At 37.5% G+C, this 20,311-nt stretch overlaps 1 protein-coding gene across 1 annotated transcript in view; it reads left to right on the top strand.

Annotated features, from left to right (window-relative positions):
- Window positions 1-20,311, top strand: part of LOC141332155 (dynein axonemal heavy chain 2-like) — a 326,684-nt gene that overhangs the window by 26,440 nt on the left and 279,933 nt on the right. Inside the window, exons 9-16 of the mRNA XM_073837257.1 lie at window positions 4,607-4,694; window positions 5,244-5,446; window positions 8,088-8,217; window positions 8,906-9,088; window positions 11,534-11,748; window positions 12,299-12,445; window positions 15,486-15,642; window positions 19,838-20,077. Coding sequence (XP_073693358.1) covers window positions 4,607-4,694; window positions 5,244-5,446; window positions 8,088-8,217; window positions 8,906-9,088; window positions 11,534-11,748; window positions 12,299-12,445; window positions 15,486-15,642; window positions 19,838-20,077 — 1,363 coding nt within the window. The remainder of the gene's footprint in view (window positions 1-4,606; window positions 4,695-5,243; window positions 5,447-8,087; window positions 8,218-8,905; window positions 9,089-11,533; window positions 11,749-12,298; window positions 12,446-15,485; window positions 15,643-19,837; window positions 20,078-20,311) is intronic.

Below are 20,311 nucleotides of genomic sequence, written 5' to 3'. Positions count from 1 at the left end.
TTTTCACTTTCAATCTCATGTGAAAGAAAAATCACAAATGAGATCTCTGTATCTCAATTGATGTTCCTAGGCAATAATGAGATTTAATGGAAAGCAAATGGAGTCTTTCCTCATGAAGTAATGTTACGTTTCTAAATTTCAGAAGAGATCTCAACAATATCACAACTGTGTGCTCAGATTTGCCAAGATACTAAGATCAGTAATCAAACATCAAAGGCTGTGTTTGAGATGCAATCCTGGCTTTTTAAATAATGAGTCCCTACCCTACATTTTTTGGATGTACTTCATAATATAGAAGCAAAGATGAGACAAAGTTGAATCAAAACTGAAAACTTGAATTAAGTGAATGAAAGAGTAATAAAATCAATAAAAATCATTTCATTTTTTATGCTTTTATTCAAGTGCTCTTTCTCTCCTCCACTTTCTTTTCCTTTCATTCCCTCTTTTTTAAATTCTTTTTCTTTAGGTTTATTGAATTACAAGTCAATCATGTCAGATTTTCCAGACAGTGCCTTTAAAGGTTGCTCAGTAAGGAGTAGGGCAGCCTGTCCCCATATCAATCGTAACCCTTGTGGTCAGCCTGGTTATTCTTCTGTATAATGATTGAGCTTAAATCCTTTTAGACCTTCTGAAACTCAGATGACCTCATAAAATATCTGTCATGGTTGGAAACATTGCCATTGTACCACAACTGCCACTGACTGCTCAGGGAGTTGAGGTTTGAAAGAAAGATATGCAGATTGCGTTTGTGTACGTGAGTTTAAACACTCAGAACAGAAGTGTCTTTGCTGGTCCATGAGTGTGTTTGTGTGTATATATAATATCTATCTATATCTATCTATATCTATCTATCTATCTATCTATCTATCTATCTATCTATCTATCTATCTATCTATCTATCTATCTATCTATCTATCTATCTATCTATCTATCTATCTATCTATCTATCTATCTATCTATCTATCTATCTATCTACAAACGATGGAAGTCAATCTTGCAAAAACTGCAAAATGTAAATTATTTTACCAAAATAAGAGGGATCATACAAAATGCAGGTTATTTCTTTAGTACTGACCTGAATAAGATATTTCACACAAAAGACATTTGCATTCGAATTTATAATAAATTACCCATGTTCAAAAGTTTACATAAACTTCATTCTTAATACTGTGTTGTTACCTGTTAGTTGTTCATGACTCCCTTGTTTGTCCTTAACAGTTTAACTGCCTGCTGTTCTTCAGAAAAAAATTAATTCTTTGGTTTTTCAGCATTTTTGTGTATTTGAACCCTTTCCAACAATGACTGTATGATTTTAAGATCCACCTTTTCATGCTGAGGACAGCTGAGGCATTAAGAGCCGGGAGTGAAAACTTTTTTAATTAAAAGATCAGGGTAAATTTAACTTATTTTGTCTCCTGGGAAACATGTAAGTATCTTCTGTAGCTTTAGAAGGACAGTACTAAATAACAAAAATGTACAAAAGTTTACACTCCTGGCTCTTAATGCATTGTGTTTCCCTCTCAAGCATCAGTGAGCGTTTGATCCTTCTGTAATAGTTGCATATGAGTCCCTCAGTTGTCCTCTGTGTCAAAAGACGGATCTCAAAATCATACAGTCATTGTTGGAAAGGGTTTAAATACACAAAAATGCTGAAAGAAGAACAGCAGGTATTTTAACTGTTCAGGACAAACAAGGGACTCATGAACAACTATCACTAAACAAAAAAAAAACAGCTGTGGATCATTTCAGGCAACAACAGTATTAAGAATCAAGTGTATGTAAACTTTTGAACAGGGTAATTTTTATAAATTCAACTATTATTTTGTCTTGTTGACTATATGTAAACATCTTTTATGTGAAATATTTATTCAGGTTAGTACTAAATAAAAAATAACATGCATTTTGTATGATCCCTGATATTTTGGTCAAATAATTACACACACACACACACACACACACACACACACACACACACACACACACACACACACACACACACACACACACACACACACACACACACACACACACACATGTTGGGTTTACATGTTTTATGGGGACATTCCATAGGCGTAATGGTTTTTATACTGTACAAACCGTACTTTCTATCGCCCTACACCTACCCTACACCTAAACCTAGCCCTCACAGGAGATTGTGCACACTTTTACTTCATCAAAAAAAAACTCATTGTGTATGATTTATAAGCCTGTTTCCTCATGGGGACCTGAGAAATGTCCCCACAAGGTCAAAATCTACTGGTATTCCTATCCTTGTGGGGACATTTGGTCCCCACAACGTGATGAATACCAGGTACACACACACACACACACACACACACACACACACACACACACGCACACACACACACACACACACACACACACACACACACACACACACACACACACACACATTTCCTTTTGCAGATCGAATTCTCAATTTCGTCATACACTTTTGATTTTGTAGCGTTTCATAATGTTAAAATTTCCACTGACATCACAGCTATGATGAAATCTTGTATGACAGCTACCAGTGAGAATATTTTTATTCATGTTCACTTTTAACCTAACAACCTAAAAATAAAATGGATGTTACTTTGAATTCATAGGCATAAAAAATTCAGACAGAAGTAGAAAAATATTGGACATCCAAAAATATTTTATGTAACTCCCAAGTCAGTCTTTTTTTATTCCTCAGACTGAAAGAGACTCTTATTCAATTTAATTTAAATTGCCCCGCGTACAGTCATCTCCCATATCCCTACTGTTTTGTCTAGTTAGGACCAATAATAGAAGAGACCTGTCTAATTTTAATTAATATTTTGTCTGTTTAGGTGAAAATGCAGTCAGTTGTTTGCGTTTCACTTTTCCGTAAGCACTTAACTTCTCACACTCTCTCATACTCTGTTTAAATCAACATCTGTAACCTTGCTGGATGTTGTAATAGTGTTTTATCATGGTTCATGGTATGCAGTAACTCGTTTAAAGGGATGTGGCCCTGGAGCCAGAGAGCGTGTAAGAGAATAAACATAAAGATAGCATATCGTCTGTAATCTGTGTTACTGCCTATGTCTGACATTCACCTCTGTGTCCTCCTGTATGTTTAGACAGTGCATTCATCACTTTAGGCCCAATGACGACCTTCTCCGAGACCTACACCACTGGATCATGTCTCTCTCATAATCACTTACCACCCTCTCTCTTTTTTCCCCCAAAACAGTCGTGTTCGTCTCTTTTTGTCTATTTTTCTTTCTCCCAATCCCTCTTTTAGTTATACAAAAGTTGTCCTCCCCCAACCCTCTTCCTTCCTTTCTTTTGCATGACAGCCGTTTACTGGAGCATTATTACTCCCCGTATAAGCTCCTCTTTAATTAGACACCAATTTGGACGGATTTACGCTTTTTCACATGCCAAAACATTCATATTGGCTGTTTATCCCCGTGGTTAAAGGGCATAGCTGTCAAACTGACCACAATTCATGGCGATATTAAGTGTTTCGCAGTGAACTGAGCAGCCTGGCGCAGCTCCGTTCCTTCCGAAATAACATGGGCTAACTGGTGATTAAGGATTTAAAAGACGAAGCCTGTAAATGATTCAGGAGAACTGATTGCTGGTGCGCGGCTCACCGTCAATTCAATGTGTTTTTGAATCTCGTCATTAAAGCTCGAGCCGCATTTCAATTTAAGCTCTCATCCTCCGCTCTGACAACTATGATCTCCGTGCAAGGCGACGGTTATTTTTCTCTTTAATAATAAATATTACAATTTTTTCTTTGCATAAATCAAAGTAGTATGAAAGATGAAAGGAAATTTGTGTTTTATGCGTGGAGACATTCCTGGTGGCCTGTTATTACCCTACACATGCAAATATGAAAGAAATAGCAAAACGCTATTAAACGCTAAAAATAGCAAGCGGATCATTCCAAATGATCAGTGTCTGATTGTATCTTGACATCAGCTTTGAACTGTGAGGAAACGGCCAGTTAAGGGGTCTGGTTTGATATGAGGACCAGTCTGACAGAGTTCCTAGCTCCAGGATAGAAATCCCTCAGAACAAGGCCATGGATTTGGTCTCTGCCTTTGGCTAAATCACTCAATTTACATGTACTATCACGCCTATCCGGTAACAGAGTCGTCCTGCTGAAGTCTCAGTCTTTTCCTATATATCTCTTTTGCGCTCCCTCTCTTTTCCCCTCCCTGTGACCCTGGCTTCCTCTCTGCCCCACTAAAGGTGTTTGTCTGTGAGCGGCGGTGAGGATTACCTTTCCATCAGTAGAAGAATGAGGTGTGAAAAGCAATCTGAGGAACGCCAGGCCGGCTGATATGGAACTTTGGCGGATGCAATTATGCCTATGACAGATCATTTCTGACCTGATCCCTTGCTGCTCTGGATGGCAGCCAGCCACCGCCGTTGTTTTGTTTTGCTCGTTCGCTGTGTGAAATGTGAAAACCTTTAGCTAGGGAGTAGTGACACAGCTGACTTCTCCATTTTTCTCTGCTTTCCCTTACGGCCCTGCTCTGTAGAAACAAAAATGAGGATGAAGATGAATGAACTTCGCCCTTTCTGTTTTTCTTAAACCCATTTTTTTTTCCTTCTGTCTTTTTAGATACTCATCTCAAGGTTGGTCGCTTGACCAGGTGACCATATTTGCTCAGGTGGATTCCTTTGTGCAGAGATGCAAAAATCTAATAGAGGTGGGCAAACACTACAAAACAAACACACTCACAAACTGTACACTTTTCAAACGCATACAGAATTTTCTGAAGAACACATCCGGAGAATATCCTCTCAGATTTCTCAATAATTCACATCCCTGTGTCTTTATTGCTTTCATTTCTCGTATTTCCCAGGACTCCTGTCCTTGCTGAGATGTGTTTTCTATATCACTTGTCATTTTTATATTTATTCATGCACATTTTTTGCTGTGTGTTCCTACTAGTTCCTCATACTATTGGCACTTTCCATGAATAGGGCTGGAAACCCATTTTTTTCTTTCGACAAATGTTCAATGAGAGATGCTTAGCCTTCAGAAATTGTTGTATATCAACTGTAGGAGGTCAAACTGAATTTTATGAGCTAGTTTGTTTCTTTTTTTTCTTGGAATAAATGCTTTTGTTGGACTTTTTATTTTAAAAAAATGTATATTGAATATATATTCTATTTTAATTTATTGAATGTCAGTTTTACATTTTTAATCAATAAAAAATACATTCACAAATACAAATGCATTCTCTTTCTTTCAGGTGTGTGAGTGTCAGCAGCATTTTGCTCGCTGGGAAGAGGGTGAGCGAGTGCAGTTGCCATGCTTTGCAGGACGTCAGGGGTCAGAGGTCACTCAGAGACTGCTGTACATAGAGGCAACCTTTGACAACAGCCTGCAGGTCCTGCGCTCTGTTAAGGACATCCTGGATGTCAGAAATCCCTCTTGGCATGAGGACTACAGCAGGTGCAGTGTGTTTGTAAATTGATCAGGGCACAGAGAAAAAGAGAGGTACTGTGAAATAGCTGGCTTTGATTGTTAGAGGAGCTACAATCTGTCCATATGGCCAACACAATGTCTAAACTGGAAGTGACCAGTGTGTTGCATTTGCTGGAAGCTCTGCTTCACCTCTGAATGTGCTAACCAGAGACAAGTCAGCTGTGAGCTTTAGGTTAGACTTCATTAAGATTAAATGCGTTCCATTAATAATAAAAGCCTACTTACATTTTAACAAATGAGCCATTGGTATAAAAATAAATCCTGCATGAGCAATTTTTAGAGTAGCAAATAATTTCATAATATAATAATTTAATATATAAATAAAAATACTCATTTAAGTAATATTAAATACATTACCATTCAAAAGTCTGAAAGAAGTCTTTTGTGCTCACTAATGCTGCATTTATTTGAAATTGTGAAATATTATTACAAAATTTAAAACAACCCTTTTCCTTTTAAATATATTTTGAAAAAATGTAATTCATTCCTGTGATACATTTTCAACAGCCTTTACTTCAGTCTTTAATCTTCAGAAATCATTCTAATACGCTGATTTGATGCTCAAGTAACATGTATTATTAACATAGCAATGTTGAAAACAGTTGTAATGTATAATACTTTCGGGGAACCTTGATACATATTTTTTCAGGATTCTTTAATAAATTTAAAAAGGACAGCATTTATTTCTAGTCTTCACTGTCACTTCTGAATAATTTAATGTGTCCTTTCTGAGTAAAGGTTTCTTACCTCCTTAAAAAAAAAAAAAAAAAGATTATTGTATGATTATAATAAAATAAAGAGTTTAGGTCAAAAGTTTACATCCCCCTTTCAGAATCTGCAAAATGTTAATTATTTTAACCAAAATAAAAGGGATCATACAAAATGCATGTTATTGTTTATTGAATAAGATATTTCACATAAAAGATGTTTACATATAGTCCACAAGAGAAAATAATAGTTGAATTTTTAAAAATGACCTTGTTCAAAAGTTTACATCCCCTTTAATTCTTAATACAGTGTTCTTAAATGAATGATCCACAGCTGTGTGTTTTTTTTGTTTAGTGATTGTTAGTTGTTTATGAGTCCCTTGTTTGTCCTGAGCAGTCAAACTGCCTGCTGTTCTTCAGAAAAATCCTTCAGGTCCCACAAATTCTTCCACCATTTTTGTGTATTTGCACCCCTTTTAAACAATGTGTTACATGTTTCCCAGAAGACAAAAAAAGTTCAATTTACCCTGATCTTCAAATTCAAAAAGGTTTGACCCTCAGCTCTTAATGCATGTTTTTTCCTTCTGGAGCATCGGTGAGTGTTTGAACCTTCCGTAAAAGTTGCATATGAGTGCCTCAGTTGTCCTCAATGTGAAAAGAAGGATCAAAATCATACAGTCATTGTTGAAAAGGGTTCGAATACACAAAAATGCTGGAAAACCAAAGAATTAGTGGGACCTGAAGGATTTTTCTAATGAACAGCAGGCAGTTTAACTGTTCAGGACAAACAAGGGACTCATGAACAACTATCACTAAACAAAAAAAAACACAGCTGTGGATCATTTAGGTAAGAACATGGTATTAAGAATCAAGGGGATGTAAACTTTTGAACGGGGTCATTTTTATAAATTCAACTATTATCTTCTCTTGTGGACTATATGTAAACATCTCTTATTTTGGTGAAATATTTAACATTTTGCATATTCTGAAAGGAGGATGTAAACTTTTGACCTCAACTGTATAAAATGGATTTTCATATGGGTTTGGAAAAATAAGCTTGTTTTGCCACATCTGGCTCTTGCATTGTAGACGGCTCCATTGAATATAATGAGAGCGATCTAGTTTTGTTGTGTAGTGACACGCAAAATGCGTCAAATTGTGTGTCTGTCTTTTTGCCAGCATGTCTATGAGGCAGTCAGTCCTTCTGGTTCTCATGTATATTTATAGATGTTTGTCATTCTCGGCTGCTTATTGGCCTACTGGCCTTTTGGGAATTTCCATACATCTCGTATTAGCATATCTTCATAAATATGCATATAATGACCCGCATATTCGGATCATATAGATATTTTCCATGAATATTCTGCCTTAATGTATGTGCAACGGGAAGCAGATCACTTTGCCTTTGCGTCTGAGCCCAGCGTGCCCCTATTGTCATTCACAAATGTTTGTGACAGCAGGCAGTTTGGCTGCTTATCTGAATACCATCATGACCGTCTGTGTGACGGAACCTGGGCTGCCCATCAGCCTCCAGAGACCATTATCCCCTCGTACCCCCGCCCCAGGCACTGACGGACCTTGGGAAAGGGAGCAGTGCGTGAGCGAGAGTGTGCATCTGATGGCCATGATGGATTGGGGCCGAGGCGGGTCATAGGGTTAGGATGTTGTTGCCAAGACAAACAGCTGTGCTTGTGTCTGGGGCAGGTGTTTCATAGTGTCTCAGCATATTGAGAGCACCCAAATCGATACCAGCCTCCATTTGTGGCTGAGAGTGTGTGTGTGTGCTGGACTCTGCCTTTGAATAGAGGGCACTGATTTGTGTTTGGAACATTATGTACAGCTCTGCCCATTTCTTTGTTGTTTTGTGGCTCTTGTTTATCCGTGTCTGTGTGTGTTTTTAGGTTCCGTGCTAAAGTGAAAGATCTGGAGGTGATGATGCAGAATTTGATCACATCGACCTTCGAGACTGTGAACTGTGTGGAGCAAGGAGTACAGCTGCTTGACGTGTTTCAGCACCTGTCTGGACGAGAGGTCTTTCTCACACACACTTAGCCTTCAATTCTCACACACTTTATCACCTCCTTTAAAACCTTGCACACTGTCAGACTGCTACTCTTCTTAGCAAATACAGTGAATACAAATGACTCCGGCAGAACAGACCACACACAGACTTCTGATGTCACTTCCTTTTCACTCTCATTTACTCAGGAGGTCAGCAGCAGGACCTCACGCACACATATGAGCCCACTGCTCTCTCACCTGTGTCACTTGTCTCTTCAGTTGTTGTCATTAAGATGTGTTTACCTCGTTAATCACCTTCATCTCTCCTGGCTTTTGCCTTTCCCTCAAGTCAGTTTTTTTTTCTCGTTCTGCCTTTCATTCTGTCATTCAGCGTTTCAATTTCAAATTTCAAAGTGCAGCTTTGGCTAGACTGATTTTTATGCGTTATAGCTAAAGCATTAAAATGCATAATAAAAAGTCAAAAACAAAAAGGTGCCAATGCCATTGAAAATGAAACAAGCTAAAATATAAAATGTTATATAATATAAAAAATAATTTAGAAAAGAAGGCATTGGCAAAATAGTATAAAGACAACTAGTTAACATGATGATCACAGCTGTAATTTGTTAGGTTCTAAGCTAAAAAAGGCTGTGTATTACAGTAATTGTACCACAATTTAATACATTTCCTGAGTGTTTCTCTTTTATACCTTTCTCAGGCTATCAAACGGACCATTGACAGAAAGACAGTGGATGTATACACTCTGCTCAGTGCTGAGCTGGGTGATATCAATTTGGTGATGTGCAGGCTGTCATCTCTCACTCCTGCTCAGATGCCTCGACACGCAGGAGAGGCGCATTGGACCCGAGCTCTCCGATCACGGATAGAAAGACCCATGGAGGTGAGATTCTGTGTGAGAGTTAGGTGGTTAGGAAGGTGTAAAGAGTAAAAGAAACGATAAGATCAGGGTTTGGAATCAAGAACTTATTTTGATTCAGAAGTGGTTGTGTTTTTTTTTTTGTTTTTTTTATCAAATGAAATACCAGTGCACAATGATTTTAATGAAATTTTGACAAAAAATTACATACGCCTTGCAGAATCTGCAAAATTTTAATTAATTGACTAAAATAAGAGGGATCATACAAAACGCATATATTTTGTATGTGTTTTTTTATTTAGCACTGACCTGTATAAGACATTTCACATAAAAGATGTTGACATATAGTCCACAAGAGAAAATAATAGTTGAATTTTTAAAATGATCCCATTCAATGATTTTAAGATCCATCTTTTCACCCTGATTTCACATTAAGAAAACTTTTTAAATTGAAGATCAGAGTAAATTAAACTTATTTTGTCTTCTGGGAAACATGTAAGTATCTTCTGTAGCTTCTGAAGGGCAATACTAAATAAAAAAAAGTGATATTTAGGCAAAATAAGAATAATGTACACATCTTCTTTTCTTCAAAAGTTTTCACCCCCGGCTCTTAATGCATTGTGTTTCCTTTAGAAGCATCAGTGAGCATTTGAATCTTCTGTAATAGTTGCATATGAGTCCCTCAGTTGTCCTCAGTGTGAAAAGATGGATCTCAAAATCATACAGTCATTGTTAGAAAGGGTTCAAATACACAAAAAATGCTGAAAAATGTATGGGACCTAAAGGATTTTTCTGAAGAACAGTGGCAGTTTAAGTATTCAGGGCAAACAAGACACTCATGAGCAACTATCACTAAACAAACAAAAAAAAACAGCTGTGGATCATCCAGGTAACAACACAGTATTAAGAAATAAGCTTATGTAAACTTTTGAACAGGGTCATTTTTATAAATCCCAACTATTATTTTCTCTTGTGGACTATATGTAAACATCTTTAATGTGAAATATCTTATTCAGGTCAGTGCTAAATAAAAAATAACATGCATTATGTATGATCCCTCTTATTTTGGTAAAATAATTAACATTTTGCAGAATCTGCAAGGTGTATGTAAACGTTTGACTTTAACTGTATATCTCATTCATTTATATTTCAGTTTTAGTCATTTTAGTACTTCATTTTAAACTATTTTTTATTTCAGTTAGTAGTTAAGACTGATTAGTAAGATTCACTAACAAATGAGTCTCATGAGCTGATTCTTTTTTATAAACTACTTCAAACTAAATCTCAGACTTACTTTTGTTTGTATTCGACTTAAAATAAACCAAGCACTTAAGGTTTGGCAAGAGCAGTATAATAGGCTAGACGGTTGAATGTACAGTAGTTAGATTGAATTATTTTGTATTTCCTCAAAGACACCAAATAAATGGAATTGCTGAATCAGAAACAGAAAGGTTTCCCTTTCATAATAAAAATGTCAAACATACTAACATCAAACAGACTTGACTTTGTTCACACCAAAAGCTCTCGTGTGAAAATGCCACAGTCAAATCAAAACATCACAGCTGCCTGAAAGATGTACCAACTGGATGTGTGTTAGGAGACCACAAGGTGTCTAATCAGTCCAGTCCCAGCATGCACTAGGCCGTACCCTTTTTTTCTCTATTGGGTTTTATGGACAAATGAATCTAAACGAAAAACCTCCATCAGGGTAAATTTGGAAGGTGTCACAGGATAGCTTAACTCCACTGATGAGCTCTTCTCTGGGTTGAGCTCGGAGCCTTGTGTCAGAGGCCAGCGAGGGGCCCCAGCAGAGGCCCTGGAGCCCAGCCAGGATCTAGCCACACAGCCCCTAATGCTATTAAAGCCAGCTGTGCCGCCACATACTCGCTCTCTGGTTCTTTTTGTCACTTTCTATTTCACTCAACCTTCCTCTCTGTTTTTCGCTCTCTTGTTTTCTCTTATTTTCACTTCTCATCTTTCTCTCTTTCATTAGTTTGCTTACAAAGCACATTACCTTCTCCATTGTGTTTAAATTCATTTTCCGCTTTCTTTAAGAAGGCAATTAAGAGCAGACATAAGCTTTAATTGGACACAGATATGATTATGTTTCATTTCCCCACAACTGATCCCAAAAAGGCCCACAGAAAAACAAAAGCGAGACAGAAACCAGAGCTTAATGATGGTCTGATTAGACATTGTAGAATGTTTACATAGTTACTGCATAGCCTGAGACATCCTTAACATGAGCACAGTTTATCCTTCATTTTTTTTTGTTTACCCTTGGATTGTTTAGCTTAGCTGTGCTCTGACGGCTGTTTTGATTGTTTGTGACCTTGCATGTGTGAGTCGCTAAGATTTCAAGACGTTGTTTGTTTGTAAGTGATGAGATGTGTGTTCACAGGAGGCTCTGCGCTCTCTCTGAGCTCTTTCCATCTGTTTATATGTGCTTTTTGCACATGTGTTGTCTAGGTTCTCCGGCGCGCTCATTTCTTGCCACACGTCAGCAGTACAGAGGAAGTAAATGTGAGTTATGCTAAGCTGTGTCAGACTTCGGATGAAAAGGTGAGGAGGATCTTCACAGACTGGAGTCAGAGTCTGAACAGAGAGTGTCTCAGCAGTCTCAACCAGCCACTCATGATTCGTTGTAAAGGGAAGACAGGCCTGCTGGACATCAACTTTAACAAGTACGTGATTACACAAACACGTGCATACAGGCCCTCTAGTAAATCTGTGCACACTGTGATTGTCAGTATAATTTGACGTGCGTATGTTACTGACCAGATATGTTTTTGTCTATGGTTTTATGGCATATGATTCTGTGCACTGCAGTGCTTTCATAAATTTTTTATCAGAAAATCCTTCCCTTTTTAGCTTTAATGAAGATGACAGTATAGAAATATCATAAAACATACACTTCCCACTTTTTCTGCTGAGGGAAATAAATATTATTAAATAATAATATTAATCCAATTGACCGCAATGGATTAAATCCTACACTACATTGAATATTCTGCTAGACTTGAAGTTGAATATGTTTTGAATGCTGTTAATTATAGTCCTTAAGCAACCCATTCAAACCCTTTCAAATAATTAAAGATATTTGTGGTTGTGCTCATATTAAATCTTTCATGCTTTGCACTCATAATACATGACCATTACTGGAGATGTTGAATATTCTAGTGTGAGCACAAATACACAGACTTTTTGAATGTATAACTGTGTTTATGTATTCAGGAACCTGTTGAAGATGTTTAATGAGATTCATTACTGGGACCGACTGCTCTTCGAGATCCCTCACTATGCCACAGAGGTGTATCAGCGCAGAGAGGAACTCCACAACCTGAGAGAAAATGTCCTCCTAGTTGTTAGAGACTATAACAGGTCAGTATGGCTGACTTTCTCTCTCACACACATGCAGAAAAATTGGTCAGGACTTCCCATACATGTTATTTAAGAATAATTGTAATATACTTTGTGTTCATTGCTAGAAGATAACACAATCTGATTTTTTTTTTTGAAGGGATAGTTTACCTAAAAATGATTATTCTGTCATGAATTACTCAACCTCATGTCGTTCCAAACCCGTAAGACCTTCATTCATCTTCCAGGGTTTCCCATATACTGATTTATTTGTGGCGTCCCACCACAATATCCACTTTGACTGCCACAAATATGCACCACCCCCATTAGCTCCAGCGTCTCACACACACAAGCGCGACTTTAGCACTATAATTAGCAACTTTCAGACCCTTTTAGCGTCTTTTTTTCCATAAAAGGTACATACTGACAAACCTAGCGACTTTTTGGGATAAAACTTAGCTATGGTTCAGTTGGAAGATGTCGCCAGTACTGCCCCACGAGCGTGAGGTCTGGCTCTCCCACCACAGTATCGCCTCTATTAGCATCTGTTTTGTGCAGTGAGCAGCAGAGAAGCAGCGCATTGAGTTGGCCGTCCCGCAGCAGACTTGTCAATAAATGAGTACAAAAGCGTTTCCAAGCACCTGTCACTTGCTGACTGTTTGGACTTTTAAATAGGAGTAAATAGGAGTTTAAATAACGTAGTATTAGTTCAAGCGGAGATGTTCACAAGTCTTTAACTTGGAGTCCGAGTCAAGTCTGAAGTCTTTAACCTGGAGTCCGAGTCAAGTCTGAAGTCTTTAACCTGGAGTCCGAGTCAAGTCTGAAGTCTTTAACCTGGAGTCAGAGTCAAGTCTGAAGTCTTTGGTCACGAGTCTGAGTCAAGTCTCAAGTAATTTAATGGCTCGCTTTAAAAAATCCCATTCAGAATCTTTATGTGTTGAAATCTTTCTATTTACAAAGCTGTTTTATAGGTTATAGAAAAAAATGTATGATCTGTGATCTGCTTTTTTTCCTTATTAAAAATGTCTACAATAATCAAAACATTCTCATCTTGAGCAGAAAAGAAAGATAACCAGCAAAAGTTTAAGTTCTATCCTAGCCATCTAACAAGAATTTTATAATTATAATTACATGATTCTTTTCAAATGTTCTTAGCCTACAGAATAATAATGCTAAATGTAGATCAGAAACGTCTTGTCACATCTGGTTTGAACATTCAGAGTCATAGGTTATTAATAAATAAATAGATAGTAAGAAAAATAACTAGATTTGTAGCATTGTTTGTTTTCTGCTGTGTTTAGTAAAAGACTTTCTGTTGTTGTTAAAATAACCGCTTCATCTGCAGCTCTTAAACTTGGCGCCGACACGCGTCCAGAGAGAGAAAGCGCACAGAGCTGAAAGGGCTTGAATAAAGCGTGTTTGGCTTTAGATAAAAATACTAGAGTATATAGTGCTGAACGATATTTGCCATAAACAGCACTAAGCGCTTGTTATGTGATCTGCTCCACTGTTTTGACGCGCTGCTCACTTAAAATGGTGCTGCTGTTATGGCTCGTGGTCTTGATGGATGCTGGGATGCGGTCCACCATTCAAGTATTTAAGGATAAAAGAATTTTAAAATGTCCTTTTCCTTGCGACTAGTCAAGTCTGGAGTCATTTCAGGTCGAGTCTGAGTCAAGTCTGAAATCTATAAAAATGAGACTCGAGTCCGAGTCACTAACTCCAGTGCCCATCTCTGCGCTCAAGGCCCAGAAATGTAGTAAGGACATTATTAAAAATAATCTATGTGACATCAGTTGTTCAACCTTAATTTAATGAAGCAACGAGAATACCCTTTGAGCGCAAAGTAAACAAAAATAACAACTATTCAACAATTTCTTCTCTTCTGTGTCAGTCTTTGACGCACATTCACAACGCATACGCAACGCATGAACGTGATAGTTGTGTTGCTGTCTATACAGGATCAGAAAGCTCTTGGATTTCATCAAAAATATCTTAATTTGTGGTCTTACGGGTTTGGAACGACATAAGGGTGAGTAATTAATGACAGAATTAAAATTTTTGATTGAACCATCCCTTTAAAATTGTATTTGCAAACTTCATAAAATCATTAAAGCTCATAGAAATTAGTTTGACCTTCTGCATTTGACCATATGCAACATTCTCTGATGATTAAGCACCTTATTTCACTGTTTTAAAAGCAATTATCTATGCCTTACAGACACTCTTTTACATTTTGATTTTTATGTCACATGCCTGTATTAACTTTTTACATTTTATATTGAGAACTGACCTGATGAAATATATATTTCTAAGGAAATGTGCTGTAATTTGCTTTTCATTGTGCAGAAAAACAAGTGCACTTTCACACACAAATGCATACTTGCCTGTTACATACATATTTAAATGCCGTACTTGTTTGATAACTTCAACATCTTTAATATACATTGCTATTACTCTTCACCTCTTCGGCCTTCACGCACTTACACTTCAGTACAAACTGAGTATTTACATTCCATCTGCCTCAATATACACATCTCCATTCAAGACTTTAGCACATCCAATCTGGAGAAAAGCACTTGAATTAAATGCACACGCACACACATACACACTTTGACTGAACAAAACAATTCACACTTATGTCCCTCATTCTGTAGTGAATAATAACCTCCTCCTCGCTCACATAAGCGCGTACACACACACACACACGCGCACGCTCTTCAGACTGGAGGACTCATTGTGACTCTCAGAGGGACAGAGTGAGTCATCTCTGTCAGTATTGTTACCACATTTAATGCATTCTACACATGCCAGCTGGAAACAAACACTTAAACCCAACACAAGCTAAACAGGCCACTTGCCCCAAATGGCAAAGCACATCCACTAAGACTTGTTAATCCATTTTTACCACCCTCTTGTTCTGTTATGCTTTTAAAATGGTCTTGCTTGTTTTCAAAAAACGCTGTGAAAGAAACTTGTTAATGCCTGTAAGACCTAAAATGAAAACGCGAACAACAACAGTTGAACTTACCCGTGTATGTTTGTGCTCACTCTCAATTAGAATCATTAAGGCTCTAAATGCAGATGAGCTGGGGCTCTTTTCTGAGAGAATTCGCTTCTTGGATAGGAAAATCCAGCCAGGCCTGTCAAAACTGCACTGGTCCACAAAAGGAACAGCCAGCGTCTTTATCAATGACTGCAGAGTGCACGCCAACAAGGTCAGTAGTTTCTGACACACACACAAATACACACAGCAGAAAACTGTGGCCAAACAGATGGTAGAAAGAAATGCTTGTGTTCCTCAGGCAGACGGAAATTTTCTGGATTTGCCCTGATCATAGCAGTATGAATTACAATTCTGGTCCGGTGCATTGCCACCAGAAAAATATAGATGGTGAAGCTGGTCAGCCAGCATGGTCTGTCTGGTAAAGCTGATGGACAGCTAGCTAGGCATGAAGCCCGGTGTGGACAGCAGCCTAGTTTCTAAACCTCCTAGGTCCAAAAATTGCAGGGAATTATAGACATCTACTTTCAAGGCATCCCAGAAATGCGGGATTTACCTTAATTAATTTGCATTCCTGGTCATTCTAGTTTAGGGCTGTAAACTAAGCTACTTTTTATATTTCATTGCATGGTCTTGCCAATTCAAGTGTTCAGTTTGACTATATTGTTTGCTATGCATTGTTGCAATGATGTTTTAAAACAAAGTTGCTCTCTTTCTCTGTTGTTCTCCATTTGATTGATATGCGTGCATACACTTTATGAAGTTTAATGATGACAGCAACATTTAATTGCTCACTTGCTGTTAAGAAATCCTGTTGTGCTTAATGGAAATAATTCTTGCAGTGTATGTAAATGAGTGTCTGTGTGTTTTCCCTCCACAGAAATTCATTTTTCACTACATTAAGTGAAATCACTTCTGAGATCCAAAGACCCAACCAATCAATAATATCATTTTTTTTTGTATTTATTATTATTATTATTTCCACTATCAATTTTATTTAATAGCTATTACTAATAGCTATTCTAGTACAGTCAAACTAAAAATTATTCAGACACCAGATATAATTTTTGAACTATAGGACTCTATAGTTCATTTATGTAAGAGAGGATAGCAAAATAAATTAAACTGTGATATATTATACCCCCCAAAAATTTCAAACAGTGGACTACCAGTAAAACTGATAAAATTTTGGGACCAGAAATTATTCAGAAACTTTGACCTGACCATGTTTTGTTTGAGTGTTTTTTCTTTAATTGCTAATGTGACCTCTTTACACCACAGACTGAACAAAATTAAGCATTGCTTGTTAATTGGTTGACCTAAATTGGTATTATCTAATTGTGTACTTAAATTTAACAGCTGACAGCTATTCAACGTAATTTATTACATAGCTTTCTATCAAAGTTATCTGACTTTATCAAGATGATTTTTTTCTGACACAGAGTTTTTTTCATATTTTATTACTATTTTCTACACTATAGCAAATAAACTGTGATAATGTGAGAAATGTTGAAGGTGTCTGAAAAAATTTGGGTTTGACTATGTGTGAAGTTTCACCCTTGTCCCACAGGTTTTATTTCAGTTATCAGTGGCACACAATTTTTTTGTGAGTACCACAGGGCTCTGGTGAGCGGGGTTTAAAATGTGGTCTGAGATTTGAGGTTTGTAGCAGACAGCAAATGCTAGACTAGAATTAGTGGTCAGATAACTGGCAGGTGCTGTTTTTATTAAACAAGACCGGGAAGGCCAAATATAAGCTTGCTGTTTAAAAGCTTATAAAGGAGACATCTACAGTGAATGAAAGATGTTTACAACCTTCACTCTGAGTGTAGACGAGAACATGTTTGGAATTCAGTTGAAGTTGTTTTTAAGGGGGTTTAGGACTTTTCTCATATGTTTGGAGTTAGAAACAGTTTAGGTTTTGGCCTGTGAGAAGAAGGGCTGGCTTTGACAAGTAAATAAAACAGTTGGCTAGTATTTTATCAGGAAGACATCCAAAAGAAAATCTGAAGAATGAAATCAGCTATATAAATCCCATTTTATAGGAATAACAAAAAAACAACCAAGGTCTGTAAGATTGTTAGAAAGAAGAAAGAAGACTCTAATCAGGACTGAATTTAATGAAACAAAAATAGAGTAAAAACTAATATTGTAAATATTGTTTTTTATATTTTAGTGTATATTCAAATGTAATTTATTTCTGATACTTTAGACTTTAGTGTCACATGTATTATTATTATCAATGGTAAAAACAGTTGTTGAAAACGTTTTTCAGGATTAAAAAAAGTCTTTACTGTCACTTTTGATCAGTTTAACGCATATTTGCTGAATAAAAGTATTAATTTCATTTTTTTCAGTTTGAACGGTAGTGTATTTTTCAATAAAATCTAGCGCAGAATACATCTTCAGGTAAGAAATATTTATGGCTAGTAAATTTTCTCAAGTCACTCACTATCGGCAGGTGTAGCAAAAAAAAGTTAATTTTGTACCGTCTACGGTTATTCATGAACAGAAGGCTTTGCTCTTGTTTTGTTCTGATACAGCCGTGTCCTTTTTGCTGGCCGATATTGCTTTTGTAATGCAAGAATAAGGCAGCGGGCTTTACTGAGAATGGAAGTGCGACTCAGTGGAGAGCAATTGTGAAATCTATTCACTTCCTCTGCTGGCTGTCCATCACTCCTACATTGTACAAGGCAATATGATATTAAAGCACTGGCAGTGCCCTTTAGCCATGTGGTAAAGACACACACATACACACACACATACTCAAAGGCATGCAAGCAGAATGCCCCATCTACTTTAATAAAGGGCGCCCAGGCATCTCTCAGTATAATCAGCCCCAGCGTTCACAATAAAAGGCAGCCAGCCTCGTTCGTGCCGCCACTGTGCCCGGTTCTCTCTTACTTGCTGTAGAGAGCTGGGAGGGAGAGATCAGGTTCACGTCAGAGTCAATGTCAGACATCCTTCGAGCCCAAAACAGAGCTGGCAAGAGCTTCAGTGGTAATGGAGAAGTGTGGAGAACACGGCACATCTGAGCTTACACACACCCACACACACTTAGAAATGCAAGTATACATTCTACACACTCGTGCACGTAGAGTAATCCTCCCCTTTGAGGCTTATTTCATGTGACACGTTTCATCCCATGAAAAAGTCATGAGACGAGCTGGATCCAGAGCTGGAAGGAAGAGTGAGATTATGCAGTGTGTAAGATGCTTCTGAGAACCTCTGTGCAAACTCTCAGAAACGTCTCAGCAACGCTGCCCTCCACAGATTGAGTAGGGAGCTGTTGGATGAGAAAGCTTGATGCTTTGTGGATAAGAACTGCCTCCTTTAATTTTAAGCACAGGGATAGGTTGAAATCAGATGCTCTATTTCTGTAGGAGAGTGAGAGAGGGAGACATGAGCTGGAAAATCCTGCTGGAAAACCCCTGCTGCTCTGTTTGAATGTGTTTTTCATCCTTCTCCCACAACATTCCTCTCACACCCTTTCTTTTCTTTTCTTTTTTTTGTCCTTTTCTTTTCTCACAGCTAAAATGTAAACCACAAAACCAGTCTTAAGTAGCACGGGCATATTTGTAGCCAAAAATACGTTGTATGGGTCAAACTTATAATTTTTTTTATTTATAAGATAATTTTCCTTGATGATATTTTGTAAATGTCCTACCGTAAATATATCAAAACTTAATTTCTGATTAATAATATGCATCGCTAAGAACTTCATTTGGACAACTTCAAAGGTGATTTTGTCAATACTTTTTTTTTTTTTTTTTGCACCCTCAGATTTTCAAATAGTAGTATCTTGGCTCTTATGACTGGTTTTGTGGTCCAGGTGGGGTCACAAATATCTAGTCTTTGCTTTTTTTTCTCAATGCAATTAGTTTTTTCTTATTAATTTGGTCATTAGGTGGGACAGCCTAATGGAGTAGCACCTGAGCTTTTAATGGTTGCTTTGTGCTGTATTTCCTCTCAGAGCAGTTAGTCAAAACTACCGGTGTGTTGCTCCTCGCTACAGGTAAAAAACATGTACTCCCATATGTAAAGCTAAAATATTGTTTCACAATAGCTTAGAGACTTTGAAAGACCAGTAAAATGGTAGCTCATTTAAATGATGGCACAACAATGTCAGGAAAAAGTTCTACAGCAAGAACAAAGAAGTGTGTACCTTGGCAATTTTGTCTGCAGTATGCAATAGAACATTTACTAATGGAAAACATCCAGGAACTTAGCATTTGACCTTGAGACAGCTTGCTTCTGAATTGCTGTGTAGAGGAGCTTTGTGTACAAAAGTGTTCTAAGGAGATGATCAAATCTTACAGTTTACTAAGCTGTGTGTTTTGAGATTAACATTTGCGCTCTCTCATTGTTTTTCTGCTTCCTCTGATTTTGATCTCTCATCCCTCCCACAGGTGCAGTTAATGGTGGATGAGTATAAGGCAGCTAACCTAGCCGCCTCTAAGCTCTGTGAGCAGATCAGTGAACTGCTTTTGGTGCGTCTGGATGGTAAGACAGTCTACGGAGACCTGGAGTTCCAGGAAGATCAGCAGAGTCATCAGCATAGCCAGCTGCTCCGACTGCAGAACGCTCACCAGGACATCACCAAAATCATGGCCAGAGTCTATGGGACCTTCCACCTAGACGGCCCAGAGGTTGGACTGTCTGTTTGTTGTGTATTAGGATATTTTTTACTAAAGCAATTAACTTTCTGAGATTGTGATACAATGATTTGACCTTGCTTAAAGTGTTAGTTCACCTAAAAATGAAAATTCTGTTATTATTTTCTTGACCTCATGTAATTCCAAAACCTGTGAGACCTTTGTTTATCTTCGGAAGACAAATTAAGATATTTTTAATGAAATCTGAGAGCTTTCTGACCCTGCATA

Source organism: Garra rufa, chromosome 3 (genome assembly GCF_049309525.1).
Source record: "Garra rufa chromosome 3, GarRuf1.0, whole genome shotgun sequence".
NCBI lineage: Eukaryota > Metazoa > Chordata > Actinopteri > Cypriniformes > Cyprinidae > Garra > Garra rufa.
The sequence above is the reverse complement of the archived record's forward strand: the minus strand, read 5'-3'. Positions and strand labels throughout refer to the sequence as shown.